At 42.1% G+C, this 27,755-nt stretch overlaps 1 protein-coding gene across 9 annotated transcripts; it reads right to left on the bottom strand.

Annotated features, from left to right (window-relative positions):
• Window positions 1–508: 508 nt before the first annotated feature.
• On the bottom strand, window positions 509–27,283 carry LOC108888499 (coiled-coil domain-containing protein 136). 9 transcript variants are annotated; one of them, XR_007813960.1, is made up of 10 exons: window positions 26,426–26,592; window positions 26,155–26,293; window positions 14,732–15,049; window positions 11,416–11,490; window positions 9,939–10,241; window positions 8,160–8,277; window positions 6,848–7,124; window positions 6,567–6,698; window positions 4,737–4,800; window positions 509–2,929 (listed from the first exon to the last, which is right to left on the bottom strand). XR_007813960.1 is itself a non-coding variant. In XM_051073249.1 (10 exons), exons 2-10 carry the CDS (start codon window positions 26,204–26,206, stop codon window positions 2,917–2,919), a joined length of 1,401 nt encoding a protein of 466 aa, XP_050929206.1. In that variant the 5' UTR covers window positions 26,207–26,293; window positions 27,166–27,283; the 3' UTR covers window positions 509–2,916. The 9 variants fall into 9 exon arrangements, 8 of the variants coding, with proteins under 8 accessions (XP_050929206.1, XP_050929208.1, XP_050929205.1 ...); XM_051073249.1 differs by lacking the exon at window positions 26,426–26,592 and adding an exon at window positions 27,166–27,283 and having other exon boundaries at window positions 4,737–4,849; XM_051073251.1 differs by lacking the exon at window positions 26,426–26,592 and adding an exon at window positions 27,166–27,236 and having other exon boundaries at window positions 4,737–4,849; window positions 26,155–26,218.
• Between the last annotated feature and the right edge of the window lie 472 nt (window positions 27,284–27,755).

The raw sequence follows: 27,755 nt of genomic DNA, 5'->3' as shown, positions 1-27,755 counted from the left end.
CACTTCATTTCTTTAGCTGTAACTCTGAAAGTGAATGTGATGGAGACCTGATTCAGAATCAGTTGGGAATATTTTCAGGCTCAGGAAACTAATTTAACTCAAACCTCAGGTGACAGAGGGATGTTCAGTGAAGCGTTGTGCTAACTGTGCCCCATGACCAGCTCTTCATGAAGCTGCACATTCAGGCTACTTTTAGATGATTAGCTGCACTTAAACTTAGTAAACCATGAGTCGTGACAGTGGAGTAATGAGTGTAGTTTCGATGTCTCATCAGTATTGTCCTGTCATCTGTAAAAAAAATACATGTCTGTTAGCTTATGTCACGTCTCTGGAGTGAAGGTTATTAATATCCGTACAACCCGTGTAACGTGATGCGGGCAGAGACGGCTCTTGCTCAGGTTGACTGCTGGTGATTTCATGAATGGGATTCCACGAGACCTTAAACCCCCCATGACTGTGATAGCTGGTGATGCCACCTCCCAGGAAAGGAAAGCTCTCAGACATCATGTGGGGTGGGTATATTTATTTTCTCAAGTCATTTACAGTACAAAATAGACCTCCAGGTAACAAAATAGCCACAACTATATTGAAAACAACACTGCTATCAATATATAAAGCAGCAAGCTGAGCAACACTGTGCAATATAGAAGCTTTATGAAACAATGATGAAGTTAGCTCAAAAATAATGAGAATGTTCTGACTCCATTCATATGTACTATTGCAGTCAACAGGACTTTGATTCCTATTGCAAACTTATAATTTTAATTATAAGACAGTGACAACATTTGCAGTCCAGCGGCACATTATTTCCTTAGTGTGTTCATATGCAGAAATATCATTGGTCAGACATTGCTTATTAAGGTTCTGTTTAATGACAAAATGTTTCAGAAAAGATTTCAATACATTTCTGGAGTCTTATGGAAAAACCAGGAGTTGTATTTGCTCTTTCTGGCAACAAAAGTCAAATGCAATCTTAATGCATGCAGTGACTACACCACATTTGGACATAGAGTTACTGAAAATGAAGTAATGTTGTCACCATAAATAGACATTTACATAGCATAATAATTTGGCTATCAAATATACGATGCTCTTCCAAAATAGAATAAACTTTCTACAAAGCTAGTACAAATGGATTTAAGAAATATCTCTCCCATAGTACTATATGTCACATCTATTTACATGAAATACAAAGTAACATAATCAGCATAACCAAACATAAATTATATATTGTGCCTCTATATGTTTTGTAGCATGCTTTTTTTCAGTTCTAAAAGATTTTCACAAAAAAGGTTTCACAAATGTAAACAATAATCAGAGTCCTTTCACATATACACGTTATTTAACTGATGCTTAGACAAATTAAAAATTTCACACCCTCTTATTTACATGTTTTGGAACCATTTCAGTGTCTAAATGCCCTCACAAACAACCAGCCATGATCGCTCACTTCATCTGCATCAGCGGTTTAATCAAGGTGTGATCAGATGCCAACCGGTGTTGATCAGATCTGCAATTTGTCACATAAAGCTTGCTGTAAACAAGGGAATGCTGACAGTCGTTATTATCATACTGTGTACCTTTGATAAACCTGCAATCACCAAAACCCTTAATAACAACACACTTGGAAAAACCAACCAACCAAACCAACATTTAAATCCTGCTGCAGAGAAATCGACATTGGGTTGTAAGAAAACATAATGAGATAGCTCAATCATCCCAGAATTTGCTCCCAAAGTTGCTGAGAAATCTTTACTAGCGCATAACAAAACAACAGCGAACCATATTTTTAAGAGTAACAATGCAGCTGTGGGTGTTAAGTGTTAAGATTTTCAGAGTGAGCAGCAAGCAGGCAAGATGAATCAGAAATACTGCACTGACTTTCTGGCATCTTGGTTAACTGGTGATTAAAGGGGGGACGTGGGAGTTTGTCTGATTTCAGAGTCAGACTCAAGACAATGCTGAGGCAGGCAAACAGACAAGAGTTTGGAGGAAACTACATAACAGAAAAACACTGCAGAGACGTGCTGTTTCTACCCACCAGGGGTGATGTGGGGATTGACAGGTGCTTAGTTAGCTATACTTCTTATACTTATAATATTGTTGGTGTTTACAATGGAAAGATTGGATACCTAATGTTGGGAAGGATAGAACAGAGGCAGGATCATAGATACGTATTAATTCATGATTATTTGGTGATTTCTAATACACTTTTGCAGTATTGTGCATTTATTGCGTTAAGTGAGGGAGAATGTTCCTTATAGTTAAAAACTCATTAACAAAAAGAGCTAACTCTTTCTGGTTATGTTTAAGGGCGTATGTAAATTTCAGGGTTTTCCCCAGTATTAAAATGTTTGGACTCCGTCGTTATCAGAGACAGCTATGAACAATATTTAAACAAACAAATAAATAACTGTTAAATAAACTGAAAACCATTTGGTGCACATTAAATTATCAACAATCTTCATTTCATCACATTGTTTAGCTAACAGAGAGAAAAAAAAATATTCACAGACACAGCGAGAAAAGACACAGCACTAGCATACATTTAGTGGAGTGAGATCAGTCCTCATGTGGGCTCTCTGCAGGTCATCACCATAGCAATCTTCTCATCGAACGCCAATAAAATGAGACTGAGAGCATCGTTCTCAGTCTGTCTGTGCATGTAGTACCTTCTCATTACAGATAAAATTTCCCACACATTTTCTACCACAAAGTTGTGAGCTCTATCACACTTAGAGAATTCCAGGTCAGTCTATAGATGTGGCAGGAAAGAACGAGGGCTGGTCTGAAGCAGACGTCTGTCCCTGTGCAGTTGTTGCCCATCCAGTCAACATCGGACAAGAGCTCTCAACAAGCTAGTCATCATTAGAAGCACTGCTGTGGCTGCAGTGATAGTCAAAATGGAGTTCCAACCTACCTCACTCCCCTGAGGGAAGATGGGAAAGGAGAGTGTTATAAGAGTCAGTAGAGACTATCCATCAGCCATAAATAAACCACAGTGGGCTTTTAAAGGAACAGTTCATCAGCTTTCTTAGAGAGTGTGAGATGAGAAGATTGTTACCACTCTCATATCTGTATGTTAAAAAGGAAGCTGGAGCCAGCCTAACTTAGCATCAAAAATGAAGCAGGGGGAAAAAGCTAGGCTAGCTCTGTCCAAAGTTTAAAAATACTCCTAGTTATACTCATTAATTCACATGTTGTTTACTTATTTGTTAAATCCACACACAAAAGGAAAAGTATTTTGGGCTTACTTGCTGTTAGTTTCTTGAGGAACAATAGTTTATCTATCTACCCAGCAGTTGAAATTCAGCTTCTGTCTCCTCTGGTTGTTGTGACGAAGACTCCAAGAAGTTATAATGCAACCAAACAATTTACAGCTCAAAACTCCCCCTAAAACCACAAATTAATGTTTTTACATTTCTGTTTGTGCAAGGATTAAACAATGTGTTAATTGTTGAGTTTCAGAGATGCTGACAGGCATATTTTTTAATTTTGGACCCCCCCCCCACCAATCTTTATGCAAAGCTAACCATCGCCTGGCTTTCGCTTCATAACACACAGACATGAGAGTGGCATCAATCTTCTCATTTAACTCTTGGCAAGAAAACAAACAAGCATATTTCCCCAAACATTGAACTGTTCCTGTAAATGACTTATTCAGTGTGATTCAAGAAAACATTTTGTTATAATTTGCCAAACTGCCCACCCGTCCTAGGTCCACTTTCCATGAATACTTAAGTTCATTATCTTTCACCATCTTAATTCACAGGAGAGTTTCCCAGCTGTATTTGGCTTTTCCCACCCAACCAAACAAATCCTAGGCAACAAAGATTCCCAAATATTAATATTAAAGGTTCAGTTCACCAAAATAACAAAAACATATTTACCTCTAAGGCTTTTCAGCCATGCAGAGAATTTTGTCTTTATTTTCCCAAATTGAGTTTTTCACCTTAACCACAATACAGTGGAGGTTTGTGGTTCTCACAGCATTGAACATTTCCATTTAAAGTTTTTCAACAGCAACATGTCTTTGTCCTGGTTACTCAGGATAAAACACTGAATCCACTCTTACCAATTTTCATTTGAAATGAAGCATAGTGTCAGTTTAGGCAGAGCACTGAAGCCACTCACAAATTCAATGGTTGGTAACAGCTGTATCGTTCATGCTTCACAGTCACTGGTTCATCAATTGGCTGATTGGCTACCAGCTAACTGCCACCATCTAGTCATATTCCTGCAGGTGTATAGTCCAGCCATACATTATTACATCTTTATCTGTTGCAGCTCCCCTCTTCACATCAACCTCCTCTGTGTGTGCTATTTTTGCTACTGTTGACTTTACTCAAATCTAATGATCATATTAGGGGTTGTTAGTTCTGCCAGCAGAACTACCATCTCTGCTCTCTTAGAGAGCTCTCTAAAAACGCAGAGCCTTTATTGCCCAAACCATTTGCTGTAAATGATAAGTTACTTCACTTTAGTGTCTCTAATGAACCACTTATACTTCAGAAAGTGTGAAGACAGTTTAAGTGTCTGGAATTTCAAGGAGTCAGAGGCAAATTCATCTTACCTCCATTGTATTGACGTAGGTGTAATTCTCCTGGGCAAATCAAACCAAAACTACAGTATTCATATTACTAAATTCGAGGTACCCAGTAATTTGCATGAACTGATTAATCTGTAAGAACCATAAGTGGCATTACGTATCAAATAGAGATAAGCTCCTCCCATACCTTGCTCTCTGGGACGCCAGCTCCGACAACCAGCACCAGACCACAGCCACTATTACAATCATTCCTATGAAGGGGATGGAGAGAACATGGTGCTCAGACAGATGGATGAATCTCTGAGGAGGGAATAAAAACAAACACAAGGACCATGGAGATGAAGGGTATGAATGAACGGATGAAGTAGCCAAATAATAAACAGATAAAAAAAAAAAAAGAATGGGACAACACCAAAAAAAGGACCACCACTACAAAAATCACCTAAGGTGTGACATAAGCTATGGCAGTGACAAAAAGGGGAGGGGGTGTGATGGAGTGATGTACATTTCCTGTTAAACAATGCATAACTTTATGGTGACGTTCACATCAGCTCAATGTGAGTATGTATGAGCAATCCTGTGTGACATCTGTATGTGATGTTATGGTGACAAAAAAAGAAAGACATACAGCATGAATGTTGTGACAAGCGTATACAGTGGTATGTTTGTCTCTCTATCCTCATTTTATAGTTCGTTTGTTTGTATGTTTTGCTAAATTTGATATTGAACAGGCTGAGAGGTCATGGACATTCAAGAGAACAAGGACAGCATCAGAGACAGGCACGGGTAGACAGTTTGACACAACGCAGAGACATTCATCATGGCTGTTGTCGACAAAACACAATGTGTAGTTCTGTTTGGTTTTTTGAATAAATATTATTAGTAGGGCCTTATTAGTGTTCATGTGCATATACAACTTTGCTTTACTTCTTAAGATTTTTAGATGCATATTTCTCGCCTTTACAGGTGGTCACTGGTATCCATTCTTTTTAAAACTAGAGGAAAATGAAGTTGCTGAATATAGAGTCAGTCATTACAAGGTAATGTAGTTGAAACCACAGATTGTCCTGGGGGTTGGTGCAGTGAAGTGTCACACTGGCTGCACTCACAGACGGTGTTGTCAGAAAGTTAAACCCAGAGGACAAAAATAAGCAAATATATATGCGTCATGAAAATTACAAGAATTTGGTAATGTAGCTTCTTGCATTAAACAGGTGTGTTTCAGGGGTTTACCATAAGCACTTGAATATACAAATCCTCCAATGCTTTCAAACAAATGTAATAAGTGTAACTGTGACTAAAGTAAAACTGGGTGTGCTGTTAATGGTTTCAATTACCCATTTCAGACAAGCTTCATTTCACCGCAAGTTGGCTTTCATGCAGCACCTCATTAAAAAAAGAACAGAAACCAGTCTTAAGGTGGGGGAGAAGTATTTGAACTTCTTAAGATAAAAAAAAAAAGTCCTTTAATATATATTTCCTATTCAACAATATCTGAAGCACACACAGCATTCAGCGATAAAACAGACATTCCTTGCTTGACGCCTGAATGCCTTTTTGCAGATTTTGTGTTTTTGTCCAACAACAGTATTTAAGCCTTGCTGTCACAGAGAGGTTCGGACACAGACACAGTGGGAGGAAAGGTTCCCTGGCCCAAGGCACACAATAGATACTGATATGGGCTGACAGGCCAAGTCAGTTCATATCAAAACATATATTGCTACAGTATGAGACACATAAAAAGTGGGCTCAACACACACAGGATACAGTAGGTGTGATGTGAGGTGTGTTATGTGTTAACAGTGTGCGTGCAAAGACATCCTTGTAAGATTTTAATCAGGAAGAAATATGGGCTTCAGCTAAGTTCAGCTAACTTATAAAATAATGAAGTAAGAAACAAATCTCCAGTCCTAAAGATTGTGAGCATTAATCTCTCAAAGTTGTACAGCATTTTTTATCAGTTACCTTCTTCTGATACCAGTTGTATACTGTTCAGTTATTCATGGCTACCCCTCACCTGAGCCCCCCCTGACAGCTTCTCCAGCTCTGCCTTGCAGCGCTGCAGCTCCTCCTCCAGCTCTGCTCTTTCCCTCTGACTACTGTCATACAGTACCTGCAGCTCCTGGAGCTCCATCTTCAGACCATCACACTGGAGGACACAGAGGTCAAACACTCAGTCTTGAAAACCAAATTTATTTCATTTGATTGACTTTAATGTATGCAAAATCAAAATGAATTTTCTAATGTTTTATTCATGCTTCTAGTCAATCACCAAAGCAAGGCATTAAGGCATCATACCTCTCTCTGAACCTGTGAGGCTTTCTCCTCTGCCTGTTTGAGCTGGTCCCTCAGGGAGAAGATCTCCCCGATGCCTCCATTCCAGCTGGTTGGTGTCACAGGCTTCCCATCAAATGAAATATTCTTCTGTATGGAGGCGTCCACCAGGCGACAGTTTTCCGACTGGGCCATGGTCATGTAGCTCTCGGTCATGACCTCATCTGAGCCGGTTTCCATCTCCTTCCCGTCTGTGTCCTCCACTGCATCTTCCTCTTTCAGTGAGAGGTAGACACTGGAGCTGCGAGGGGGATGAAAGGATTAATGATACAAAACACAATATACTTTAAGAATCAGAAATGGGCTCCAAATGTGCTGGATATTTTCTATGATCAAAGGCCAGACATGGTTGCTATGATATTTTATGTGATTACCAGAGAGCTAGTCAGTATGCTTTCCTTTGTGTTGTAACATAGAGTATGCAGAGATTTCAGTAGTGTGCACAATTTGATAATCTATGAGACACTTCATTTTATCATTATTATACCATTTCTTTTCGCTGCCACTGGTATCCAGCCAACAGGAGTACAACTAAAAATCATTGCCATCTTTGATTAATCAAAATGTCAGACAATATTGAAAATGGCAGAATTTATCAATGGCTTTTTCTGATAAAAATATTAGAATTAAAGCAAATGTTTAAATGTACAATCTCACCTTACTCCATTTAGTAGCTGTTCTGGTTATCATAGTTGCAAACAGCAAAACCAGTGCACATCTATTACTGTAAGAAGCATCTTAAAACTTAAAATTAGCTTTCTTTAATTTTGTTACTTTGTGGGTTATACACCCTGTTTTATATGCTGTTCTCTTAGTCTCTTCTCCCTTCTTCTTGTAAAGCACTTTGTAAATTGTTTTTGAATTGTGCTATAAATAAAGTTTGATGAATCACAAGATCTTCCTCAGCAGATGGAGTTTTCCCAGCTCTCCATCTGCTGAGGTAGATCATGTGATGCATTCAAAAGCTGACAAAACAGAACAGCTACTAAATAGAACCTGTAGAAAGACTGTTTTCAAGGACAAGAATGAACTTTTGAATCTCAAAATAGTTTTTGATCAATGTTCTGTCAATCTTTGAATCAATGAATAAACTAATGGTTTCAGTGTAATCCCTCATGATGGTACAAATTTACTACACTCATTAAACAGGTGGTCTGTATTTTCTAAATGAGACATGACGTGAATTTCTACAATGAGGGAGTTGTATTCCAGAGGGTATCCCCTCCAGCTGATCCAGTAAGCGCAGCTGATGAGTGAGCAGCCATTGACCTCTCACCATGTCCTCTGTCTCTGCAGCAGCTGCAGCCTCTCTGAGAGACGTCTGTTGTCTTCCTTCAGGGTCTGACACTCCTCCCTCAGCATACGGCATTCCTCCTTCAGCAGGTCTACATCACCTGACAGAACAAGGAAGGTCAGAGATGAAGATATTTAAAGAGGTTTCAGGTCAGTAGAGCTCATCTTTAATCTGACTGCTTGAGGGTTTAAATCATTAAAGCATGTATTGGATATATTAAAAAGTTCAAAATACAACTCTCATGTGTCTGTTTAGATTATGAGGCTACAGCCAGCAGCCTGACAGCATAGCTTAGCATAATGACTGGAAACAAGGGGAAACAACTAGCCTGGCGCGGTCTCATAGTGACAAAATTCACCTGGAGGAACCTCTAAAGCTCATTAATCAAAAGGTTATATCTCGCTTGTTTAATCCCTTCAAAACTGTACAAAGGTGTTAGTTTGCAGCTGGACTATTTCTTGGCCAGGACCAGCAGAGACTCCAGGAAGTGTGTCTGCCAAAAATGTTGAACTATTCCTTTAAAATGGATCTCTGCCGTCACTGAGATTACAACATGATGTTTTCATGAAATAGCACAACAATTAAATAATATGAAATCTGGAGAGCTTTCCTCCCTCAGTCCCACCAGAGGCACAGCTGCACAGCCGAGCAGTGACATCATGTGTTAGAAGTGCGTGTCCCTCCCCCAAATGATTTCATGTCCCCGGTATCCTAAGTGCACGCACACACACACATCCACTCATACATACATTTCTGTCTTACCAACAGTGGACTATGCCAACCAAGCGTAGGCATCTGTATCAAGTATTTTTTCCTCAGTCTATAAACTGTAAAACTGCTTTTGAATGAACTTTTAAGGATTGTCAAGAGGGGACATGCAACCATGCCCAATGTCTACCAAAGAGGGGACCTCCACATACTGTAGTAGAACTATGTGTGGTGAACAAAGCCAGTGGTGCAGTGTCTGGTTCAAAATCCTCCCTGTTGATGGCACCTGGAACATCAAAATCAATCATGCTGCACAGGGTGAGGAGGTTTTGACCTTTCCTGACTTCCACAGAACAGAAGCAGGGGGTTGTATTCTAGAGACTGAGAGTGGATAACTTTTTGCTACAACACAGAGTAGAGTTTTGAGAGAAAACTGTGTATATATACCCTCACAAAGTATAATTTTACTGTACAACGATATGACAGCGGCCCAGCACTGCGCCTCTGCACTGCTTGTAATGCTTTGTAAAGACAGGGAGGTCCACTGTTGGATGGGAATGCAAGGACATACACACATACACACACCACTCCCCTTGCATCACTCAGCAATCACAATTTATAATTTATAATATCTATTAAACCCCAGAAATGATTTATGGTCTTGAATGCAGGATGCTGAAATGACGTAAGAATGGAACAAGAACATTCCTTAACATCATGTTTTGTTTTCACGGATACAAAGACTGGTCATGACCTATTTCTGCTAGTAGTTAGCTGGATAAACTCCATAGCACAAGCAGAGACAGTGGGTCTTTGTGTTTTTTAGTGTGCTCTTCTCACTGATGGCTGTTTACACAAGGTGTGAGGATGAGGTGAAGAAACAAGACTTAACTTTGATGTACTCTTAGGTAAATGTACGGGTGGTACAGTCTACTGAAAACACCCTCTGTCTTTCATCCTTCCTCTCTAATATCCATCTATAAATGTCTTCTCTATGCTTCCTCTCCTCTATTAACACACTGATCTCTCCCCTCTATTCTCCTCATTCCTCACCCTCTCTCCTCTCGGCCTCCCTGCGCTGACTCTTCATGCTGATCTCGGCCCTCAGCGTGGTGATCTCCAGCTCGTACTCCTGAGTCTCCTCACTGAGGCGCTGGAGCTCGGCCCGCCTGCGACACAGCTCCTCCTGCAGCGAGGCGATGTCGTTCTCCCTCTCTGCCGCTGCCTCCTCTGCTGCCTGCTGGAGGAGGAGCACCTCCTCCTGAGCCACACGCAGCTCCTCCTGGGCCTCAGCCAGCTCGCTCTCCTTCTCCTCCTCCAGGCTGTCCATCTCCTCCTGCACAGAGCGCAGCTGGGCTGTGGGGAGAGGAGGAGGAGGAGAAGGAGAACGTTAGGTTTTCTTTATGGGGGATGTGTGGGTGAGAATGCAGCAGCAGTATGGGTGTATATGTGTGTGTGTATGATCTCACCTGAGGTTTTGCAACAGTGGGCCTGCATGTGTTTGTGTGTGTGGGTGGTGTGCTCCTGCGTGTGTGTTCCTGTGTGTTCCTGTGTGTTCCTGTGTGTTCCTGTGTGTTCCTGTGTGTGTGTGTGTGTGTGTGTGTGTGTGTGTGTGTGTGTGGGTACGGTTTGAAAGAGGAGCTGATGTAACTGATGGTAACAGACTGTTTTTTCAGGTTCAGATTCTGATTTTACGTTTATTATTTTCAGGAAATGAAACTATTCTCTACCTCTCACAACTACAAGAGCAATAAAATGCAAGCTAATGGCAACAATAACTGAATTACCTTGTTTATAAATATTTCTCAAATATTTTCAAGAATTTTTCAGCTTTTGTTCAAAAATCTGTTATTTAACAAATGTTTTGCTGTATTACAGTACAGTTCACACCACAGTGGGTATAGCTTTTAGTTTTCTTTATTCTTTCCTGTATTCAGAGCAACTATCCTTGTTTTTTGGCTTTTCTTTTTTTTTGAGGAATTTTATTAATACCAATGTGTGTTTTAGTCACCCCCCTCATAATTAAAGCTTGATTGTTGCCCCTCACTTGTTGCTTGGGGTAAATCTGTCAAATGAGTAAATATAATTGAGCACATATGCCATTAAGGCATGAAGAATAATTATATCTCTGCATGATTTGTTTTCTACTTAGATGGAGTGAAAAAAAAAATAAAAATCGGCATAAAAAAGGACACTGCCCCCTAATCAGTTAGCCAAATGATTGCAAGCATTTAAAATGTTCTAGTCAATTACATCCCAATATAGTTATATATTTATATATTTCTGCCTGAGACTTTTCAGTAGTAGAGAGCTGGTGAGACAATAGAAATCCATACGAGATGGAAGTCCTGTTGATTGATGCAACAAACTTCTTCACTGGCAGCCTAGAGAGCAAAATTGCCACCAGAACGATTGACAAACATTTCTGATTATTCCTCATGTTTCCACTGTTGATAAATCAGATGTGATAGTTACTGTTGCAGACTGGGTTTGATGAACCCAGACTGCAACAGTTTCATTATGTTGTTACCTTGTAGATTCTGGATCTGACGTGTGAAGGCTTCAGCCTGATGGGCACTGGCCAGACGCTCATCCTCCAACAGACCTGGTGGAGAGGTGAATCGAGGAGAGGAGTGACGGGGAGTGGGGAGTGAGTGGAGAGATAAGAGGAAAATGTCAGTTCAGCGGGCCAATAGAAAGATGACAACTTGATAAGCTGTTCAACCTTGAGGCATGGCTGAATGACACAGACATGACACAGTCAGTCTGCCCATTAAATACAAAGTGAGCAGGACCCTCAGCATTACTGTTATATTTACTGGCACATAGATATGATTTATTAGACAGTGAACCCAACAACTTTTAAAGACAGCAGAACAAAGTAAGTTTCACAAGCTTTTGGTTTGCTATAATTTTGACTTTCTTTCTGTATATATACACTTTACATAGTCCATTTACTTTTACTTACCCCAGGGGTTATAGCCACTAGTGGCATTAATCCAGGCTTAAATTTACATGAAATTTAGAGACATTCTCCTCTAGTGCCATCATCAGGCAAAAGAGGAAAAAAGTTAAATCGGTGCAACACTTTCATGACTACACACCTGCGCAGCTAACGAGAGCCCCCATCCGCCCAGCTGTACTGCGTTCATTGCAAATTAGCAACTCATATTAGCATGCTAACACATTATTTTAAGTCGATGAAGATGGTAAAACCATAGACTGCATATAAAATATATATACAGATGGGTAGGGTACATGGGTATATGGGTAAAACATAACACATACTAAATACGTTTTACTATAGCTAGTCTATAGCTAAATATTAGCATATTAGCTTTAGGTGCAGCCTTGCAGAGCCGCTAGCAACGACTCTCTGTCTATTGTTTAAAATGTTTAAATAACATTAATAACTCACTATCATCAGTTGCCAGGCTGTGTTATGGTTATGTTGCTCCACCTTTCTGTCTCTTTTTGTTTCTCTCTGGTTTTCCCCTTCCTTACGCGTATTGTCTGTCCTCGGTCGTTGCCTCTTTGTGTGTATGTGTGTGTCCTGTTGGTCATCGCTTCCTGGTTCCTGCTCCCGCCAATTCTCCTGCACACCTGCTGCTCATCAGCTAATCAACGCCTCAACCTGCTGCAGCATATTAACCTCCACTCTCCGCCATTTCAGTCTACTCCAATAGCTTTGCCTGTTTTTGTGCATGGTTTTGCTCCTGTGAATTCCTACTTTCCTGTTCTTCAGATCCTGAATAAAGCTGCTTGCGTGTTTGATTTCAACATTACATGGTGATTGTCCAGAACACAGGATGCTTTATACTAACTACTATTACTACTAACTACAGTATCAGTATGACCAGATATTGTGAGAAAATATAGATATAGTAGATACTGTAGTTTGTTGTAATGTGCCATCCCTTTTTCTGCTTGCATCGTATTACAACCAGTTATAGTTATACCTATATGTTGAGTTATACCTAGCTATAGTCAGAGAGATATCCTTGATCTTTACCCACACCTCATCTTGTGTCATTCTCTGACCATGCACACTGTGGACTCCCAGCACCACCTCTAATGCTCTACCCTCCCGCCCCCAACAGCTGCCAGCAACCTGAGCAGCTGACTGTTCCCAGTGGGGGCCAACCAATAGTGATTTCTCGTTGTGGTCTAGGACACCCAGTCTGGAAGTTTCCCTCAGTGTGCACGCAGTTGTTTGAGGAATGCCTCCATCGCTGCCAGAAAAACAACTGAGCTCAACGCGCCATGTCTTTTAGTCGGACACTCAGTTATATACACTCACTCATACTCACACACACACTGAGCTCACTGCAGCTCCATACCTAAGGCCTTACTCACTGCTTGTGTCCCTGAACATTAAGCTCATCATTTCTAAGGTATGATGTGATGCTCCATTTAGCAGTTATGAGGAACTGACTGTGTCAGTGACCACTTATAAACATTGACATTTCTACATGTTGAGCTAGATACTGATGAACAGGAGATGTCTCTGGTGGAAAGTTAAGTTTTCCGGGTGGAGGACAAAGTTTTTCTTCAGTGACTGTGTGTATAGAACTGTTAAAACGGAAACATAAAAATCACTGAGCTGCAACATGGAAATGTTTCCTTGATTGAACCATAATAATAGTTAAGATTGAGATGTTGAGATCTCCCAAACAGGAATGGATAACCTTGACACTTTACAACATAAATGAAGCTGAATCATAAAGAGAGTTGAGTCCAGATGGCAGGTGGCCCATAAATCTTTTATTGCATTGTGATTCTTCATACTTATTTTGCTCATTTATATTTTCTTGGGACTAAAGGGAAATTCCTTTTTTTCCTCTGGGTCTTTTTCTCATATTTTTGTCGACTTTGTTTATTGGTCTAGATCACATTTTTACTCACCACCTACACTGGTGAGATGTGGGAAACTTTAGAAACGTGGGTGCGAGAGCGATGTTGATCAGTTGTAGCAAACAACACGTTTCACAAAAGCAATTTGCGAGCACCGCTTGCAGATTGCAAATTGTGGCAGCATCACCTTTCACAAATAACTGTCTCCTGAAAATAGCACATACCAGTACATTTCCAGGCTTGGGTGGAATTATGCCATAACTAACACAAAGGAAATTATCTTATGTTGCAAATTTCGGTTTGAAGGTTGCAAATTTGGTTGAAATGGGCCCCTGCAGAGCATGGCATACTCTCCGTGGTCAACTCGCTTCCCTGGCTGTCACACTGGTTTTTTGTGATTTAGCAGCAGGTACAAATCGATAGTTAGTGTCTACACAACTTGGAATTGCAAAAGTAAGATGATAAGTTACACACAAATTGCAGACTGCAGTCGTGGCTAATTGCTGTGCAACTGCTGCAACAGCTAACAGAGTGTTTCAGGAGTTTACTTAAAGTGGGACTAAAAGTTAACATTTAAGACCGTTTTTCTTGAACTGACACTTTTTAGTTGTAGCTGCTAAGGCTCACTGCCCCAGTTGTTATTATTCTTGCCAAAGTCTATATTTCACAAATAATATTTCACAAATCTCTAGAGTTAGGGTTAGGTCATGACTAATGGTCATAATGGACAAAAATATGAGAAATATAAGACCCTATGTTGATAAATTACAGAATTTCCATTTAAATGCCATAAAATTAGCCCAGAGTAACAATATTTCAGGTATGTGGTGGGGCTCATGGAAGATGCATTGAGTGTGTTAGGATTAGATCTTGATTTATGGTCAGATGGCTGCTGCTAAACAACGGATAAAAGATTGTTTAAAGAAAGTTTAATGATTCAAAGCACTGAAAAATGGATGAACAGTATAAGAATACAGTCTCAGTGGTCTCACCTTGCAGCTCGTGGAAGCTCTCCTGGTGTTTGTTGGAGGTCTCCCTGGCGTCCTCCAGCTCCAGCAGCAGCTGCAGCACCTGGGCCCTCAGCTCCTCCAGCTCCTGCTCCTCCGTCAGCGGCTCCTGCTCCTTCTTCCTCTTCTCTTCCCCTTCGCCTTCCTCCTCCTTGAGCTTCTTCTCTTCCCCTTCCTCCTCCTGAGCTCTCTCCTGGTCCATCTCCTCTTTCTCGTTGTTCTCCTCCAGGACACCTCTCTCCTTGGCCGTTATCTCGTTGTCCATGGTGGGGCTACTTTCTGCTTTCAGATCGCACGGGTCATCTGATGGGAAGACGACAGCGTATATTAGAAAAGGATGCCTGACAGATGGAAAGGGAGATTTACAGGTGACAAACCCCTCTGTCATCCCCTAAATTCAGTCATGCTTCAAACGCAGCAGAGATTGTGTTTTCTTTTGAATCAACAGCACCATCTTGTGATTAAAGTGGCATTGAGTCCATTGCACACCAGCCTCTATTCATCTCATGTGCTCTAATTTAACACTCTAATTTAAACATACAAAATAATAGACAACCCCTCCAGCACATTAGAGCTGAGATTTTGATAGAAATAAAAGAAAATCTGTCATTTGTGGAAAAATAGATCAGAATATACGCAGAGAACTGTCAAAGCTTATTAAAGGTTACATGTCATTTAGATGTCAAGTGAGAGCATTAATATGCAACACACACTGATGACAGCTGATTCAAATTTTTAGCACGCATGCATCACTGTTTTACATTCTTCAGTCTGCACTGTGGATTTAAATGTTCGACCAGTAGGTGGAGTGAGTTAGCTAACACACTGCAGAGAGAGAAAGTTGGGGGGGGCTTGTATGCTGAAGCAATCACTATGACTCACCACTCAGCAATGCACCTCAAAGTCCATAATAACACAAGCTACCGCTCATAGTAAGAGAGATGTGACAAACAGACATGGTTCTCATATTACACTATGTCACATCACATCACTGTCTATTGTTTTTGTTTCCTTTTTTCTTTTTTTTTTAACAGGTTTTCCTCATCCTTGTAGACCGCCTGGCCCAGATCGGGAGCTGTTGTTAACTTGGGCCTGTAAAGCCTAATGGGACATTGAATATGATGTAGGGCAATGCAAATAAACTTGATTTGACATTATAGCAGCTGTTGCCTGCTAGAGCTGGCCAGAGAGACAAATGCAGAGCAGTTCAGAAAACACAACGGTAAGGCATCATTTACAGCACAACAACGTGACGGTAAATCCCCCATTTGAAGTCTTTTCCTATTAGTCAGATGAGATTTGTTGTGAGGCACAGCCAAATGGGGATTATATTCACAGCGTTGGTTTGTTCTCAGTAAAAGTAGTTTCAAATGAAAACGATCACCTTTGCCCCATTTTCAGTCTCATCCGTGGAAAATTTTGCTGACATTACACACACTGGCCTGCTGTCACTTCTCTAGTATTTCTCAATAACATGATAAGAAGTATCACACATTCATGTTTGAGTGGGTCTCCAAGTGCCTCAAAATTGCTGTTTTTACTCAGAAAGCAGTGTGAGGGATGAAGGAGGGGAATGGTCTTTGCTGAGAGACAGGAATAGAGAGAGGTAACAAGAAAAAAAAGGTGCAGCAGGGGACAGAAAAAAGCATTAACTAAAGATCTGCCTAATTAGGGCCCGAGCAACGAGTTGCGTGGGCCCAACGGGGCCATGCAACGAGTTGCAAGGACCCTCTTGTTTTCGTTCGGTTTATTATTATTAGGGCCCGAGCAACGAGTTGCGTGGGCCCAACGGGGCCATGCAACGAGTTGCAAGGACCCTCTTGTTTTCGTTCGGTTTATTATTATTAGGGCCCGAGCAACGAGTTGCGTGGGCCCAACGGGGCCATGCAACGAGTTGCAAGGACCCTCTTGTTTTCGTTCGGTTTATTATTATTATTATTATTATTATTTTTTTTCTTCTTTTTCCGCCTCTTTGATCGCCTTTTTGAGGGCCTTAACATGCGTCAAAACTCCTGAAAATTTGCAGACGCGTCAGGCACGGCGAAAAATTTAATAATTTAGGGGTCTTGAGCATGGGTGTGGCAAAATGGCCTCGGTAGCGCCACCTACATTTTTAAACGGAACAGCCCCTCAAGCCCGTTGCGCCTAAAAATCTGAAAATCTGCACACATATGTAACATCCCATGACGCACCAAAAAGTCTCTTGGAGCCATATTCTAAACCCAACAGAAAGTATTTTTATTTTGACCGGAAGGTGAAAAAATTGTGTGTTTTTGGCCATTTCCAGGGGTCGCTTGAACGCGAACTAGTCCTAGACGCATTATCCGATTGACTTCAAAATTTGATAATTTGTTCTTAAGACATAGACGAAGTTAAATTGCAAAAGTTTCGGACTTTTCATTGAAGGGCGTGGAAGTTATGGCCCCTGAAAGTTCGATCACTCGCCACAAAACAGGAAGTTGCTTTAAATTTGCTATATTTCGGCCATACTTTGTCCAAACTGCATCAAACTTTACAGAATTGTTAATGGTACCTATCTGCACACATCCATATGTCAATATTCATACAATTGTTGTAGCACCACCTATTTATAGCAGGAAATGACATATTTTATGGTGTGATGTCCAGTTTCTAGACGGGTGACCAGATTCACTTCAAATGTTGTCAGGACAGACTTAAGGATTTTTGGAAGACTGGCTCCGAAAATTGTGAGTTTTGGTCGAAGCGTGTGCCTGTTCTGGCCCGTCAAAGTTCGGAAACCCAACTTCCTGTTTGAAACCTCAGATTTTGGGGTAACTTCCTGTTGCGACTCTCTACTTTATCCTACAGATGGAGCCATTGTATTACTCTTTGATGGGTTTTTGGAAGGGGGTCTCTGTGTGTGTGTGTCTGTGTGTGTCTGAGGGGGGAGGGGAAGAGGAGTTGATTGTGTCTGTGAGAAGCTGCCACAGGGAGGTTACAGTCAAGAGAGCCATGATCTGTCACAGATGATGAGCTCTGAATAATATTATCACAGAAAATAATTAGCATAAAAGCTTTTATTTTAAATTTTTACATCTGGGAAGTGTGAACTGTTACGCCAGCGTGTGCCCTGCGACCTGCGTTGACCCCGCGGTTGCCGGGGTCCCGCGGTCGCCACTCCCCCGACGGGCGCCGGGTGCGAGGGCCCGTTCAACGCTGCTCGCAGCTTTAATTATTATTATTATTATTTTTTTTCTTCTTTTTCCGCCTCTTTGATCGCCTTTTTGAAGGCCTTAACATGCGTCAAAACTCCTGAAAATTTGCAGACGCGTCAGGCACGGCGAAAAATTTAAGAATTTAGGGGTCTTGAGCATGGGTGTGGCAAAATGGCCTCGGTAGCGCCACCTACATTTTTAAACGGAACAGCCCCTCAAGCCCGTTGCGCCTAAAAATCTGAAAATCTGCACACATATGTAACATCCCATGACGCACCAAAAAGTCTCTTGGAGCCATATTCTAAACCCAACAGAAAGTATTTTTATTTTGACCGGAAGGTGAAAAAATTGTGTGATTTTGGCCATTTCCAGGGGTCGCTTGAACGCGAACTAGTCCTAGACGCATTATCCGATTGACTTCAAAATTTGATAATTTGTTCTTAAGACATAGACGAAGTTAAATTGCAAAAGTTTCGGACTTTTCATTGAAGGGCGTGGAAGTTATGGCCCCTCAAAGTTCGATTACTCGCAACGAAACAGGAAGTTGCTTTATATTTGCTATATTTCGGCCATACTTTGTCCAAACTGCATCAAACTTTACAGGATTGTTAATGGTACCTATCTGCACACATCCATATGTCAATATTCATACAATTGTTGTAGCGCCACCTATTTATAGCAGGAAATGACATATTTTATAGTGTGATGTCCAGTTTCTAGACGGGTGACCAGATTCACTTCAAATGTTGTCAGCCCCTCCTTGAGGATTTTTTGGAAGACTGGCTCCGAAAATTGTGAGTTTTGGTCGAAGCGTGTGCCGGTTCTGGCCCGTCAAAGTTCAGAAACCCAACTTCCTGTTTGAAACCTCAGATTTTGGGGTAACTTCCTGTTGCGACTCTCTACTTTATCCTATAGATGGAGCCATTGTATTACTCTTTGATGGGTTTTTGGAAGGGGGTCTCTGTGTGTGTGTGTGTGTGTGTGTGTGTGTGTTTGTGTTTGTGTTTGAGGGGGGAGGGGAAGAGGAGTTGATTGAGTCTGTGAGAAGCTGCCACAGAGAGGTTACAGTCAGGAGAGCCATGAGCTGTCACAGATGATGAGCTCTGAAAAATATTATCACAGAAAATAATTAGCATAAAAGCTTTTATTTTAAATTTTTACATCTCGGAAGTGTGAACTGTTACGCCAGCGTGTGCCCTGCGACCTGCGTTGACCCCGCGGTTGCCGGGGTCCTGTGGTCGCCGCTCCCCCGACGGGCGCCGGGTGCGAGGGCCCGTTCAACGCTGCTCGCAGCTTTAATTATTATTATTATTATTTTTTTTCTTCTTTTTCCGCCTCTTTGATCGCCTTTTTGAGGGCCTTAACATGCGTCAAAACTCCTGAAAATTTGCAGACGCGTCAGGCACGGCGAAAAATTTAAGAATTTAGGGGTCTTGAGCATGGGTGTGGCAAAATGGCCTCGGTAGCGCCACCTACATTTTTAACGGAACAGCCCCTCAAGCCCGTTGCGCCTAAAAATCTGAAAATCTGCACACATATGTAACATCCCATGACGCACCAAAAAGTCTCTTGGAGCCATATTCTAAACCCAACAGAAAGTATTTTTATTTTGACCGGAAGGTGAAAAAATTGTGTGTTTTTGGCCATTTCCAGGGGTCGCTTGAACGCGAACTAGTCCTAGACGCATTATCCGATTGACTTCAAAATTTGATAATTTGTTCTTAAGACATAAACGAAGTTAAATTGCAAAAGTTTCGGACTTTTCATTGAAGGGCGTGGAAGTTATGGCCCCTCAAAGTTCGATCACTCGCCACAAAACAGGAAGTTGCTTTAAATTTGCTATATTTCGGCCATACTTTGTCCAAACTGCATCAAACTTTACAGGATTGTTAATGGTACCTATCTGCACACATCCATATGTCAATATTCATACAATTGTTGTAGCACCACCTATTTATAGCAGGAAATGACATATTTTATAGTGTGATGTCCAGTTTCTAGACGGGTGACCAGATTCACTTCAAATGTTGTCAGGACAGACTTAAGGATTTTTGGAAGACTGGCTCCGAAAATTGTGAGTTTGGGTCGAAGCGTGTGCCGGTTCTGGCCCGTCAAAGTTCGGAAACCCAACTTCCTGTTTGAAACCTCAGATTTTGGGGTAACTTCCTGTTGCGACTCTCTACTTTATCCTACAGATGGAGCCATTGTATTACTCTTTGATGGGTTTTTGGAAGGGGGTCTGTGTGTGTGTGTGTCTGTGTGTGTCTGAGGGGGGAGGGGAAGAGGAGTTGATTGTGTCTGTGAGAAGCTGCCACAGGGAGGTTACAGTCAATAGAGCCATGATCTGTCACAGATGATGAGCTCTGAATAATATTATCACAGAAAATAATTAGCATAAAAGCTTTTATTTAAAATTTTTACATCTGGGAAGTGTGAACTGTTACGCCAGCGTGTGCCCTGCGACCTGCGTTGACCCCGCGGTTGCCGGGGTCCCGCGGTCGCCGCTCCCCCGACGGACGCCGGGTGCGAGGGCCCGTTCAACGCTGCTCGCAGCTTTAATTAAGACTGATGCTCACTGGAGTAATCTTGGCTCAGGGGATGCTTCCAGTCCTTGTGGTAATTATTTCTCTGCCTTGTTGTTCCCCTCGCTAGATGTAACTATTTCCATCACAACCGAGCACATGCAACATATTTCCATCGTATCTGTATGACATTATCCTCATTTTGTCCCATCTCATAATAATGTTAATTTAAACAATGCAGCCCCTGAGAAGCCCGTGAGAGGTTTCATGAGCACTGGGCTATTTTGTCATTAAACTTTGATGCTGGTGTAATGAGTTAGTCATAAAGAGGAGAGCTGAGGGCCGTGTGGCAGGGAGAGAGCCAGAGCTGCTTGTATAGCCAGAGGCAGCTAAAGGCCATCAAGAGACAAAAGACTTCCCACTGAATATCACTCACATCCAAATCCTTCAGGGATATCTTGCTCAGGGTGTAATAACTCGGAAAGCTCTAGCTTGAGTGAATTTTGCTTAATTCTTGTTCTTTGGCTTTGCAGAGGCAGTATCCTGTGTGTCCTCCAATGGACACAAACTAGAGCTGATTAAAAACAAACTGATGTCGTGTTCAGGTTACAGTGAAAACATGGAAAGAATGAGCACTGTTTTTACACACTTTACTTTGGTTTAATACTGGATGGATGTAGCGGAAAGAAAACCCTTCTCAACTTTCCTCAACTTCCTTTGATACCATCTTTGCAAACATAATTAGTCACTATCACATTATTTTACTTCTAAACATATTATTGTGTACTAATCAACTCTACGCAAACTCCTCACAGAACCTCGCCTATCTTTCTTGTGTTTCCCAACAGCTTGTTAATCATTTCATTTCTTAAAGAAGCTTTATCACCTAACCTTGCGAGTGAATGTCAAACACATTGTGCAAAAGAATGGGCTGCCTCAACACCTGTGATCACTCCATTGCATACTTGGCACAGCGCTGGTCTTTAGTCACGCTGGGATTACATTAGGCATGGACACTGCATGCATACAAGAGCAGGGACGGGCAGGAGAGTCATCTTAGGAGCAGTGTTATACAGCTCCAGGGAGAGGATGGCTTTATCTAGCCACAGCACATTCCTTTCGTAATCACGTTGCAGCAAAACACATTGAGTATGTCAGAGCAAACATTGTGCCACTTTAGAAAAGAGACAACAAGCAGGCCGAGTGCTCTTTGTCGGCATCTCAGAATAGCTGTCTGAGATTAAATTTAAACATTAATGTGACAACACAAGTCCTTTGTTTTGCTTCCCATTTAGTGTTCAGTGATGGAATGAGGAGTGTAATGAAATTTGCACTTTGCAAAATTGAGGAGTGAGGATTTTAGCAAACAGATGCATTCTGGGAGAGGGATAGATGTGGAACATAGAGATTTTTTTAACCTGGCAACACAAAGAAGCCTTTTTACATAAAACAATCAGTGGGATTCAGCAGTTTAAGAAACAGTTCATATTAGATAGGACACAAAAACCACTGTGACAGAGTACATAGCAATATACTGAGCAGATATGTCTGCATAAGGACTTGTCATTTTACCTTAATTTCTAATCACTGCTTTATGTAATAACATTCAGTGTGATTCAAAATATAATACACAGCAACATTTTTAAAAGAACTGCTCTGTGTAGCAAATGTTATTCTCTCTCTGCTGCTGCTAGTTAAACATCTAATTTTACTGTGTTGAGAGGAACATCTGGAGTCAAATCAGCTGTGAAAAGAAATGAGGGCTCACTGGAACAGGAGCTGGAGGCTGTCTACAGGTGTAGTGTGATGGGAGCCTTGTGCTGAACCAAGCCTAAAAATTGGATTGAGCAGACAGGTGGCAGTGTTAGAGGTTTCATGCACAGCATTTTTAGCGTGATTCTGCGTACACAGTGTAATAGTATATATTGTATCCGAAGACCTCTGAATGCTTATGCACTCGCACCTGTGTACATGCACCTGGTGAGTGTGTATAAATACACATCATCACATAAGTCTGCCGTGTTTGAACTGCATGCCTTCCGTATATGTATGCCATGGATCTCTGCAGCTGTGTAGGAGGCCATGCATAATGCACACCAACCCCTCCTACCCCAGCTTTGAAGCCAGCCCAGCACTGATGTTGTAGCTTTTCCCCTGCAGTGGCACACTTCCTCAACCAACACATAACACGGAGCAGGGAGGGAGGGGCGAGTCGTAAAAAGATGGAGGGACTGCGTGAGAGCATAAGAGGAAAGGAGTGGAGGACAAAAAAGAGGAGTTAGCGGTCGAGCTGCTCCCTTACTTGTGAAACTAGCAGGAGTCAAGTGAAGACGCACACTGGTTCATCTCCATGGTGACCTCTTTACACCAACAACCCAGGACTTCAACGTATGGAAAGTCACCCTGGTGATAAAGCTGTGTTTTTGACCACAGTTTTGCTTACCATGGAAACTTCCCATCTGCCATTAGCTTTTCCCCACAGAGAAGCCCCAGGTGATCTTATCAGTTGCCCCCTTCATGAAGCCCACATGGTTAGGTCATCATCATATGAGATTTGGCTGACTTCAAACTTGCGTGAGACTCAACAGCTCATGATGAGGAGCGAGCTACAGGGATGAAGTTCTTATGAGGTCAATGTGAGTTTATCTCCCTCTGTACTCTGAGCCCGAAAACTCCAGGGAGGTGAGGAGCAACGGCAGGCAGGAGAAAACAAGAAAAGAAACAGGAACCACATGCACCCAAGAGTTGGGCTGACTTAATGAGCTGTTCTGTTATTTAAATGGAAAATCCATGTTTGCACTTTCAAAGGGAAATAAGAGAAAGTGGGTCAACAGAATAGAAAAGCATTATAGAATGTGCTATAATTTGGCCTCATTAGATGAGCATGCATAAAAACTGTGTCAGTGTATACATACTGTAGGTGACTGATTCAGGGAATCTGTGTGGCGCAGTGTGTATGATGTATGTGCTTGCTGTTTAGCTATTCCATTAAGGGATAATGAATAACAACAGAGAACAAAGCATGAAAACAAGTGATGCGATAATAATCCATTTGATCAAAAATCAGTGCCTCCCACCTGAAAACAACCTCTCTGGAAGGTTTTCCATCACTTAAATCACAGAGGAAAGAGGGGATACCACAGCACACCATGTAGCTGCCAAATCCAAAAAGGATAAAGACCCACAGGGAGAGAGCGGGAACACTAATTATAGGCTGACAATGCTGAGAATTTCTGCGAGGGAAGAGGAAAAGTTAAGAAAATCCATAGAATAGGCCGCAGGAAGGAGCCACATTTGTTCATAAACTTCTCTATTCACCTGAAAGTTTTATGAATTTTCCCATTATGCAACCAGGAGAGAATAAAAGAACATGTGGCACATTCAGTTTTGTCAGGGACCTGCAGAGTGCTTTGAAAGCGTTTTTTAAAAAATGAAGCACTTAGGTCTGGTGGAGGGAAAATGGGGATAGGGTGGCTCAGGGAACATGTTGCACTTGTAGGGCTTCAGGGCTGAGAGAGAGAAGGAGCCGAGACACCTGAGGGTGGAAAAACATGTAAGATTTGTTTTCATTTAGCCCAGTGACTGGCCACGTTAAACACTGATCTGAGAATCTGGCATTGTTGTTGTTCTCAGAGGTCTCTGCAGCTCCCAGATCTACAAAGTTTGTCTAAGGCAGCAATTTTTGTTGTTTATTGGTTCCAGAGAGCTGAGAGAGAAATCCTGTATGTGCACCCTTGGGGAGTATCACAGCTGATGTGAATTTCACAGTGCGAGGGCACAACACTGGAGAGGAGTGGAGGGAAAGGAGGAGAGGACAGGAGAGGAATGCTGTGTGGGCCGAGGCGCTGGCAGGTGCAAAGGTTTTGGTGTCTGTGCGCGCACATGCACGTGCGTGTGCATGTGTGTGTGTGTGTTGGAGGATGTGTGGGCGCTGAAGAGCAGAGGATTGTGACTAAAAGAGGGGGAAGATATACTGAGTGGAAAAGCAGAGAGAAGGATGGAGACTCATGCAAGTGGGAGGAACAATATGGTGGCTGATAGTTGTAAGATACACATGCAGCCTGCAAATGTCAAATCAGTCTCTGATGGTGTTGTATTGATCAGTGGGAGTGTGTGTTTGTGTGAGAGCATCTGTATTCCCTGTCGGTAGATGTGGCAAATGATTTCAGAAGCATTACGTTCAGTGCAGTGTGGAGTTTATCCCCAGCAGGACAGAAACAGCACTGAAAATAAAAGCCTACTGCTCAGAATAAAGTCACCCTTTTTTCTAGAAAGCCAGACTGATGTCTCGTTAAAATTGACACCAGCCAGGATAGAGTAATGCCCTTTAATCCATTTAGATCCCCGAGTGTATGAAATTCAAAAAGATACGAGTTAATACTAGCTGTCACTCAATCCACTTTTCATTTGCTGTGTGCCTATCCTTATTATGGTCAATTGGTCAGGATTCATGCTACATTAAGCCAGACACTTGCCATCACTAGACACTGAATTTCCGGACTTTAAAAGCATGCCTCAGGCTGTGATGAAAGGAAAGAGGTCCCCAGAGTTAAGATAACAGGAACAAGCTTGTTAGGGAGGAAGAATTTCTCCTGAGACAGCATCCATGTTATGTTGGTCAATACACAGGCTTCAGCACAGTACTTGTTGTAAAGGAAATTACTGGCTGAACACTTAGAACAAAGTGGTCTAATAAGTCTACAGCTGATTTTATAGAGCAAAGAAGACTTTAAGAAATAATCCACCAAATTAATGTTATTGAAAGTTCAATTTGAGGACAGTACTACACAGGAAAAGGAAGTCAAATCCTGGCAACCTTGCCGCTGGTCAAAGGGTTGTTGACCTGTGTTTCTCCCTGAGCCCCTCCACACCAATAAACATCCTCCTAGCAGTGTCCCACACAAGACTTGCTCTGTCTGCATACCCATTCACAACATTGCAGAAAAACACACACTTCTTCCTTGTTGGGACACACAGACACAAAAAAACATTCCACACATTCTTCTCTGAGCTCTCACTCACAGTTACACAGTGCTGATTCTGTATGAGGCAAAGAAAATGAAAATGCATTGTGCCAAATGTCATAGTGGTATGAAGTTACCAAGCAAGCTTAACTGCAGCTGTTCAACACAACCACTATATGCAAACCAAGTCTTCATTTGTGAGCTGAAAATAATCTGAGCATAAAGTATAAAAAGATTCAGAGCTGAGCTGAAATAACATCCAACACTGCATGAGTCCACGTTGCATCAATTCTCTAATCAGCCTCAGAATAACATATGCAACACATCTAACACAGCCTGGACTAATGGCTACATTATTTCCTGCCTCTGGCTGCCAGCCATCCATTACCTGGCAGCGTGTAGTCTCCATCAAACGTCCACAGATGCCATAGCTGACAGTAATGCCCACTCGTCAGTCAGTCTGTCAGCTCGACTACAGCTCCTAATAAAGATGGGCTTCCACAATAATCTCCCCTCCTCCTACCACCTGACCACCTCTCTTCATCTCCTCCGCCTCCTCAGTTCACCACCCCCATCCCTCACTTTAGGAGTAAACACTTTTTCTCAAGAGAGATAAACATAAACCCGTTCCTCTACCTTTTTGGCCGATCATATCTGATCTGTAGTGCAGGACTAAAAATAGCCACGCGCCATACAACTGCACAGCATGGCAGACAAACACACACTGACAAAACAGCTGCACAGACCTGTAGAGTCCAAAGCCTCCTCGATGAGTGGAGGTAAACGCAGTCCATCCATAGCCCCCTGTAGCTGCAGCAAAGAGGGAGAGACGGAGAAAGAGAGTGTGGGCGAGAGAGGGTCAGAGGCTCCACACGCCCACCTCAGCTGCAGGGAGAGAGAGAGAGATAGACAAACACACGGAAAGTACTGAGCACAGCGTCAAGTACTCCTCGCACACGCACAGGCTTCAATGCACACACACACACACACACACACACACAAACAAACAAGCTGTACCTCGAGAGAATTTGGGAGGGTCCGTGGAGCTGAAGGCTTAGCTCTGGAGCGTGGGAGAGATGCCGAGAGGGAAGAGGGGAGGAGCAGAGTGGAGGGAAAGATGCTGTTTTCCAGGCGGAAAGCTCTGTTTCCCTGTTAAGACCTCCCTCTCTCTCTCTCTCTCTCTCTCTCTCTCCCTCTCTCTCTCTCACACACACACTCTAACTCCCAGCTCAGTTTACACTGTTTACTATTTTTGCACTCATCTCTCAACTTTTTCCCCCTTTTCAGTGCCTCTCCTTTAAAAATCTAAATTCATATGGAAATACCTAATTTAGTTAGATGTATGTGGCTTCCTTTGATACTATGCTCAGCCTCATCAAGCATCATTTGAGAGCTCAATTCATTTGTAGGGATGGGTTGGCAAAATAGCATATCTCCAGTGAATTTCAGTGCACTCAGCTGCCAAGATAGTGAAATCTAAATATATTCAATCATGCGAATTCCAACTGTTTTGCCTAGTTCCTGATAAACAGAGTTGAGGATGTGATTATATGTCATGGTGAGTGCAAAAAAAGATGAAATATGACAACAAACAGATTCTCCAAAAGGAGCTCAGAAGCTTACAGGACCAAAACATATGCAGATAAATTACATCATTGCAGCATTCATGTGTGCTTTCCGGAACTCACACACACACTCGCACTTCCTCACACACTTGTGCACATTCAACCAAGGCCCTCAAGCCAAATGATTTTTACCTATAATGAGATCCAGACAGGCTGTAGCAGCAGAGGCTGACAGCTAACGCTGCAGATTACTGATCATTTCCCCCTCCATTGTTCATTTCCTCCCCCTCCCCTCTATGACTCTCTTTCTGTATTTACTGCTAATGAACAGTGGCTCTTATGCTATAAATTGCATCTGAAGCAGCCCCCCACCCCCACCCCCTGCCTCTATTTTCATCACTACCTTTCACTCACATCTCTCTTTTTCTCTCTCTGTCTGTCTCTCACCTCTTTCTTTCTCTCTCTCTCTCTCCGTTGCTATCACATCTGGCAACTTCTGTGCAGTACGTCAGAAGCCAGAAATGTGAGGTGTGCCGTCAGAAACGGAGAGAGAGGAAAAGGAGGGTCAAGCTTGAACCGTTGGCTGGCCCAGTAGGAGGATATTCCTATCACAGCACTGTCAGAGAACAGGAAGTGCTTTGCAGACGTACACACACACACATGCACAAACAATATGGAACCTAGCGGCATATGAAAGAGGAAACGTAAAAAAAAAAAGCAGAAGTAACGGAAATAGAAAACAGCAGAAAGTCTGTGTGTGAGGCTCAGCGTGTGCTTGTTTG

This window comes from Lates calcarifer, linkage group LG10, assembly GCF_001640805.2.
Source record: "Lates calcarifer isolate ASB-BC8 linkage group LG10, TLL_Latcal_v3, whole genome shotgun sequence".
Classification (NCBI taxonomy): domain Eukaryota; kingdom Metazoa; phylum Chordata; class Actinopteri; family Centropomidae; genus Lates; species Lates calcarifer.
Note: the sequence above shows the minus strand (reverse complement) of the source record. Positions and strands in the feature narration are given on the sequence as shown.